The sequence below is a fragment of the Bison bison genome, unplaced genomic scaffold (assembly GCF_000754665.1).
Source record: "Bison bison bison isolate TAMUID 2011002044 unplaced genomic scaffold, Bison_UMD1.0 scf7180017864519, whole genome shotgun sequence".
Taxonomy (NCBI): Eukaryota; Metazoa; Chordata; class Mammalia; order Artiodactyla; family Bovidae; genus Bison; species Bison bison.
In genome coordinates this window covers 6,045,823-6,054,400 of record NW_011495072.1, presented here as the reverse complement: position 1 = coordinate 6,054,400, position 8,578 = coordinate 6,045,823, and the positions used below count along the sequence as shown (strand labels likewise).

General features: G+C 39.4%; 1 protein-coding gene across 2 annotated transcripts in view; it reads right to left on the bottom strand.

The window, feature by feature from the left end:
• BCAS2 (breast carcinoma amplified sequence 2) overlaps nucleotides 1–8,578 on the bottom strand; it is a 15,601-nt gene that overhangs the window by 6,596 nt on the left and 427 nt on the right. The window contains exons 1-4 of one of the 2 annotated variants that reach the window (XM_010830764.1): nucleotides 8,153–8,322; nucleotides 7,954–8,046; nucleotides 5,238–5,308; nucleotides 2,498–2,659 (exon numbers count right to left, since the gene is read on the bottom strand). In XM_010830764.1, coding sequence (XP_010829066.1) covers nucleotides 2,498–2,659; nucleotides 5,238–5,308; nucleotides 7,954–8,046; nucleotides 8,153–8,245 — 419 coding nt within the window. In that variant the 5' untranslated portion in view covers nucleotides 8,246–8,322. Of the gene's footprint in view, nucleotides 1–2,497; nucleotides 2,660–5,237; nucleotides 5,309–7,953; nucleotides 8,047–8,152; nucleotides 8,323–8,578 lie in introns of those variants that run through there. The other variant, XM_010830765.1, reaches the window with a different exon arrangement.

Sequence of the window (8,578 nt, the reverse complement as noted above, 5' to 3'; positions counted from 1 at the left end):
CCACCCCCTGCGCTTCTTGCCCCGTCTCCCCTCTGTGCTGTCCTGTGTGGTGATCTGGTGAGAGACATCACTGTCTACTGCCCCAGCCGACCCCCACCCCCTGCGCTTCTTGCCCCGTCTCCCCTCTGTGCTGTCCTGTGTGGTGATCTGGTGAGAGACATCGCTGTCTACTGCCCCAGCCGACCCCCACCCCCTGCGCTTCTTGCCCCGTCTCCCCTTTGTGCTGTCCTGTGTGGTGATCTGGTGAGAGACATGGCTATCTACTCCCGCAGCCGACCCCCACCGGCTGCACCACATATGACTGCAATAAAAGTGCTTTATGCTGGCTTTTCTCAAAAAAAAAAAGAAAGAAAAAAATAGCCTGGACCTTAAGTAAAGAATAATTATTAAAGCTTTACAGCTTTAATTATGGAAGCAATATTCAATCTGAGGCATCTCTTTCTCCTCCGCCCCACATCTATGTTTTCCTCCATTCCTAGAATGTTCTCACTCTCCTCTAAACATCCATATTTCACCCTTTTCTGAAAACCTTGTACACTGCTGATGGGAATGTAAACTGGTACAGCTACTATGGAAAACAGTATGAAGGTCCCTCAAAAAACTAAAAATAGAACTATTAATACCATAAGATACAGCAATTCCACTCCTGGGCATATATCTGAAAACAAAATGAAAATTGTAATTTGAAAAGATACACGCACCCCAATGTTTGTAGCAGCACTATTTACAACAGCCAAAACATGGACGCAACCCAAGTGCCCATCAACAGATGACTGAATTTAGGAGGTGGCATATATGTATACATCAACAATGGAATTACTACTCAGTCAAAAAAAGAAATATTGCCATATGCAGCAATGTGGATGGTGCTAGAGAATACTATGCTTAGTGAAATAAGTCAGAGACAAATACTGTATGATACCACTTATATATGGAATCTCAAAAAATAATACAAATAAAATATACACTCAAAACAGAAACAGACGCACAGATATTGAAAACAAACTTGTGGTTAACAGAGGTGAGGGAAGCGGAGGAGGGACAAATTAGGGATAGGTAACAGATACAAACTATTATATGTAAAGTAAATAAGCAACAAGGGTATACTGTATGGCATGGGGAATTATGCCCATTATCTTGTAATCACCTATGATAATCTGAAAGAATACCAGATCACTATGCCGTACATCTCAAACACAAAACTCAACTGTACTTCAATAATCCCCACCCTCACATCTCTTCCTTGTACAATGGACCTAGTCCTTACAGACCACAGTGCACAGTGCAGCACATGCCTCCATACTACCAAAGTGTACTACTTGGTTATCTGGGCTAGAATATCTTGCCTCCTCAACTAGATAAAGAAAGCTTCTTGAGAAGAAAAGTCACATTTTCCCACTTTATGAAATACACGTTGTTTTGGATTGATTTGTTCTCTTAAACTTCTTAATCGTCCCAATTCCACTGTTCTTTATTTGCCTTGCAGCATTCACAACAGAAACTGAATTGTTTGCTCTGCAGTTTCTTAAATTCTGGATTTTGCCCACAGATCCTTATGTGACCACAAAAGTTTAATGATGATTCTGAAAACTTGAGAAAAGCTATTTATCATTTTGTGATTTTTGCTTTACTATTTCAGGAATCATCCTCTAACAAACGGTTTTATGCAGTCATGAGGTTCAATGGCCTTAACCTGTTAATAGAAACGTGGGATTTTAGGGCTCAAAGAAGCTATGGAGATCATCTAACCACTAACTTTTACGAACTGGAAACTGAACTTTAAATACTATAGACAGCAAAACCTAAAGCTAATTATGTGGAAAAGAAACAGGAGTTCAGAAGCACTCTTGTTTCTAGTGTTAATTCTCTATTCACAATCAATTTTCATTATCTGCAGATTCTTTACAAGTGAATTTGCCTATTAACTCAAATTTATTTGTAACCCCCAAATCAATCCTTGCAGAGTTCTGTGATCATTTGTGGATGTGCTCAAAAGCAGCAAAAAAATCAGAGTTGTGGACATGCACATTTCCAGCTAAAGCAGAACAAGGAGATACTCCACCTTCTTGTTCCAGGTCTCATGAAGAGATAACCAGAGGAGAGAGTGTAATTTCCAACTCTGGCAAGCTACTTAACACTTCTCAACTTTGTCTTCTCTTTTATAAAATAAATAAAATACAGAACCTGTCAGGGTGAGTTGTTATAAAGTGTGTAAGATTATCGTCTATATGAGATGTGTATATATATATACACATGTATGAAATGGTTCAGTATTTGCTAATTCAGTATTCAAGGCCACTTTAAAAAGCAGAAAGCGCAACTAATGAGAGCTGACTGTTATAAGCAACCCCTCACATTAAGGATTATAGTCTACTACCAAGCTGTTTTGTAAATCAGACCTCAGAACTTGCTATTGCAATGTTACACAATATATGTGTTAGGTTTAGGTCCCCTTAAACAGGTGGAAGATGGGTTAAAAAAAAAAAAGGTTTCTTACTCATTATACACTTTCCAGGCATTGCATCCATGCTGGGACATTAGTTCCAGATTCTCAATTCGAACTGCCTGATGCTCTAACTGCGCCATAGAATTGTTTACGCACTCTTGCCATGCAGTGATGTCATTTTTCTGACCAGAGGAAGGGGCTGGAAGTTCATATCTGAAATTAAACAACAATGAAATAAAACCACATATTCCTCCAAATCTTTCTCTCTACTCCCAACAGAATGCCTCATAGGTCTACGAACACTGTAAAAACAGAAGACTGGAAAAATAAAAGCCAACCAGAAGACTGAAGATAACATGTAGACCTTGCAATAATAAGAAGCCTATTTATCCTAAGAATCAATTTACAAGTAAGATTTAGCATTATGATATACAGTAACAAAAAACTGTTCACTTCAATGTGAAATGATACAATAAGCTACAGTATACATTCACATAAAGGGCTGTTATATTAGCTATTAAATGTTACTAAAGAATACTTAGAATATTAAAATTGTTTGCAATACATTAAGGGAAAAAATCAGGATATGAAAAACTATGCTATCATTTTGTAAAACACACCTACATCTATCCACCCTCCTACCCACATATCTACACCCCCTAGAGAAAAAGATGGCAAAAGTATATAATGATTTTTACATTTCACACTCAGTCTTTTCTCTATTTTTAATAATACCCAGTCCTTCAAAACTGCCAATATAGCCAGCAACATACACTCTTCATAAACCCCAGCTCATTACTGAGTTGCTACAAACTAACCTTCAATTTCCATTTTGTTATTTTTATTAGATACTGTAAAAACTTCACATCATTCCTATGAAAAATTGAGGGACATGCAGCTGGGACTAAGAAGTGATAAACCATTTTCTTTTTTTTTTAAAGCAAACTTTACACATGCATCATAAATGTAGCATTTTGAGAACTTCAGGTCATAACCCACAGTAAGAAATATTTTACACTGTGACACAGTATACAAATACACATAACTGAACGGCAGTTTCACAAAGCAGTACTTAACTTTACATGCAATGCATTCTGATATTTTTTATCTTCCTTAAAAAAAGTGCTATGATGTCTTACTAAACTTGACAATCAACTGCTTAATGGATTATAACCTACTTATGGTTTAAAATATGCTGTTATGAAAGAGCTACTATTGTGAAAACCTTTAGAGCAGAAGCACCTAGAAATGTGAGAACTAAGGAGTCTTGGAAGTTTTTCTGCTTTTATCATGTCAGGCCAGATAGGAAATGGAGCACAAGAAAAGAAGAAATCTGGTCCTTTGGTTCTATAGGCTCAAATCCCTTATAATCTGTACATATACTGAGAGGATAACTCCACTGTTCATGTGGCCCTCTCCACTCTGACAGATTATATATTGATTCTCATCATTTCAGAGTTATCTTAGAGCTGAAGGGACCTCAGATGGTAAGCAACCGAATTCTCCATTTTAGAGAAAGTAACAAAAGAATGTTTGGGGTTTTTTCCCTGAGGAAGGAGAAACAGTTTTGTAGTAAAGTGGTATGGGAAGGGAGACAGTAGAACCAAAGTCAAACTATGCAAGTCAAACTATGCAGGCACTCTGAGTTTACTAACACTGTCTGTGTAAGAGTGAAGCACTACATGTCTAATCAGGAACATGTCCTTGGGAGTTCTTAAACATGAACTTAATTATAATTTTCCATTCTCTTGTTATTGGATTTTAAAAGAGTTTATATTTTAATGATGGTGGACAGAACATTTTTGAACATTAACAAAAGATTATATAAACCATGAGTGTAACTATTATATGAAAAAACATGTATTAATACAAAAGCAGACAAGTTTTTTTTCCTTTTCCACATTTGAACATGGCTACAGAAGTTATCAATAACCTCAGATATGCAGATAACACCACACTTATGGCAGAAAGCAAAGAACTAAAGAGCTTCTCAATGAAAGTGAATGAGGAGAATGAAAAAGTTGGATTGAAACTCAACATTCAGAAAACTAAGATCATGGCATCCAGTCCCATCACTTCATGGCAAATAGAGGGGAAACAGTGCAAACAGTGACAGACTTTATTTTTTGGGGCTCCAAAATTACTGCAGATGGTGACTGCAGCCATGAAATTAAAAGACACTTGCTCCTTGGAAGAAAAGTTATGACAAACCTAGACAGCTTATTAAAAAGCAGAGACATTACTTTGCCAACAAAGGTCCGTCTAGTCAAAGCAATGGTTTTTCCAGTAGTCATGAATGGATGTGAGAGTTGGACTATAAAGAAAGCAGAGCACCAGAGAATTGATGCTTTTGAACTGTGGTGTTGGAGAAGACTCTTGAGAGTCCCTTGGACTGCAAGGAGATCCAACTAGTTCATCCTAAAGGAAATCAATCCTGAATATTCATGGGAAGGACTGATGCTGAAGCTGAAACTCCAATATTTAGGCCACCTTATGTGAAGAACTGACTCATTGGAAAAGACCCTGATGCTGGGAAAGATTGAAGGTGGGAGGAGATGGGGACGAAAGAGGATGAGATGGTTGGATGGCATCACCAACTTAAAATGGACTTGAGTTTGAGTAAACTCCAGGAGCTGGTGATGGACAGGGAGGCCTGGTGTGCTGCAGTCAATGGGTTGCAAAGAGTCGGACACAACTGAGAGACTGAATTGAACTGAACTGACAGAAGTTTTACTAATAAATTAAAATTAAAGAATGATCTGAGCCCAGCTGAACCAAGAATAGGACTTACCGTTTCATACTGAGCAATTCAATTGGTTGTCGAGCAGCCAATCTTTCAAATTCATTTCTCATTATGTCTGTCTGACATATAAATTGAAGAATTATTTCCAAAACCATATCAACAAACAAAAACCACCAAACAAACAATGGATCTAACCTACTTAAATATTTATACTTTACTACTACCTATTATAATAGATCACCCCCCACCCCCAACTCTTCTCTGGAGTCACTGCTCTCTAGAATGTGAAAAGTACACAGGCATACACCCATTTCATATGGAAAGGGGCCCTCAAAGAAAAGCCGTTTTTGTTGTTTAATCACTAAGTCGTGCCTGACTTTTTTGTGACCCCATGGACTATAGCCCTCTAGTCTTATCTGTCCATACAATTTTCCAAGCAAGAATACTGGAGTGGGTTGCCATTTCCTCTAGGGGATCTTCCCGACCCAAGGATGGAACATGTCTCCTGCATTGGCAGGTGGATTCCTTACCCCTGAGCCACCTGAGAAGCCTCTAACAATCTTACTATTTTCAAAAAAATGTGGTATAGTTCTACCTCTTTAGGTCCAATGTTTTAGTCAACATTCTATTTCATTTAGACTGAAAAGTAAGCAAAAAAGGTGTTCTAGAAGTCCATATTCACTGTTTAAAAGTTCTGCATTAAATATGTCTTCGTTGGAGAAAGCCTTTTCTGGACTACTGCTGAGCTTCACATAACTCTAAGAAAATATGGTTATTTAGTTTCCAGTAGAGACTAAGGCATTCTAGATAGAACCCTATGCACAGTGACAGAGTAAAAATTAACAATTAGGTAAGAAAGAAACTACAAATGTACAGTACAAGCTGTCCTCAGCTGTGTAACATCAGAGCCCTTACCTAACTCGTGACAAGTGACAGACCTGAACTTTTAACTTAACTCTCTTCAAAGCCCGAGGCAGCACTCACAGGGCTAAGTTATAAAAGAAATTCTAGGCATGAATGGCATACATTAAGCATTCATTAAACTGGCTTAGAAGCTCTTCATACATTCAGTGATAAATATTTGAGTGCCCATATTCTGTTTTACGTGATGAAAATACAGTGGTGAAGAAGATGAAAAAGATCCCTGTTCATGGAGCATTCTCATCTCAGTTTAGACAGGCCTTCCTCAATCAAACTATCTGAAGTAATCACCTCGTCACTCTACATCATATTATTACTTTCTTTCTCTGTATAGCTTTATCAACAATTTGATATTTTCTGATTTATCTGTCTCCGCACTCTCGAATGTAAACTCTTGTTCTCTAATAATTTGTGAAGAACCAATCTTCAGAAATAGTTGTTAAATGAACTAATGAAAGAGCAGTTTCAAAGGCAGTTTGAGGAGTGCTTAAGGTCTTGGGCAAATTACTTAGCCTAAGCTCCAGTTTTCCCATCTAAAAAATAGGGATATTAAACATATATAGTTTACACAGTTTTTTTAGGACTGAGATAGTGAGCACAGTATACTATTAGCTCCCACTATAAAAAGCGCTAAATAATCAGTATACTAATTATAAAGATAGGAAGACAGAAATAATCAGTATACTAACTATAAACATAGGAAGCACAGGTTGTATCTAAGAGAGCTAAACATAAAACTGGCTCAAGTATTTAAGTTTGTGACTGAATGCAATTATCTGAAACTTTCAGAAATCAAGCTAATAAGGACTCATTACTGTCCTTAGTTCTTAATGTGCTAACACCTATATTTGGGTAACAACATTTAGAAAAAATCATGGGAAAACAAGCGTGCCAGTAGGAACATCTCTCTCCTACTTAAAACTTAACCATTATTTATTTGAGTCGGTGATGCTATCCAACCATCTTATCCTCTGCCGCCCACTTCTCACCAACTCAATGACACGAGTTTGAGCCAGCTCTGGGAGATAGTGAAGGACAGGGAGGCCTTGGTGCGCCGCAGTCCATGGGGTCTCAGACACTCCTACGCGACTAAACAACAATTAGACCCTAAACAGTATTTTGGATGGGCTTCCTTTGTAGCTCAGTTGGTAAAGAATCTGCCTGCAGTACAGAAGACTCAGGTTCGATTCCTGGGTTGGGAAGATCCCCTGGAGAAGGAAATGGCAACCCCACTCCAGTATTCTTGCTCAGAGAATCCCATGGACAGAGAAGTCTGGCCGGCTACATACAGCCCATGGGGTCGCAAAGTGCCGGACACGACTTAGCGACTAAGCTACCACCCACAGTATTTTGGTTGCACTTCTAGGCTGAATATCCAAACGGTTCGATATGGTTCACTTAGATATTATTTGTCTCTACAATCAACGACATACATTCAGTAAATATTTAGGCTTTGAAACAAAGGCCGCAATCCTGTGGCGCTCAGAAGCTTAGGTAATTAGGCTTTTGTGTATTTAAAAAAAAAGCCTAGATCACTTGTTTTATACTTAGAGGAAGAGGATACCTTTGAGAATTTACGCAAAAAACCTATCTTGGAAAGACGTAACACTAATTTTTGTATTGTTAGGTCAGTCTGCGGAGCTCTAGGAAGTCTTGTGGGTCTCAGAACTCTGGAGAAGGCTTATCTATGCAGCTATTTTCAACTGACTGACAATACTGACAACAGGGTAAGTAGTAGTGAAGCAAGTAACACTTAGCTGGAATTTACAATTCACTTTTAAGTGGCAAAGGCTCTCGATCCAAAAGGGTTCACTGTGCGCTGGGCTCAAAACATCACACTTACCTCAAAAGCAGAATAATCCGGGGCCGTCAGGTAGCTTAGATAGTTCTTCGTAGGTCGGTATCTGCGAGTTTCCTCTTCCACCAACGCCGCAGCCTAAGGACGAGAAGGGGCCAGGGTAGGAGCAGCAAATTGTTAGGCGCTTCTTCCGGCACTATGGGCCAGCAAGCGCTGGGCCAGTTACACAAAATCCCGAACTTACCGCTTCGCGAACACCAGGCGCTTCATAACCCTGATCAAAATACGGCAGCGCATCCACCACAACCTCCCCAGCTACCAAACCAGTACCCGCCATCCTTAGGTTCACTGGCGTTTTCTAAGTCTGCGCGGGCTCAGGTTCACTTCAATACTCCAGTGCCCGACGCTAACGTAATCACGTCACCTGCGCCCGACACTAACGTAATGACGTCACTCGTGCATCTGCTTTGGTGCACACCCAGTTGTTAATTCAGAGGGCACGCCCGCTAGAAATTGCTCGGCCATTTTTTGTTTTGGTCGGATATGACGTCACTTCGTGGTTTCCCAGAGTCCCCGCTTGCTCCATCTTTTTTGCCGTGGACCGGCAGCGAAGTGCGGAGGATTTGGGGCTTTCGGTTTCGACCAGGATTCGAGTATCTGGAAGTGGAAT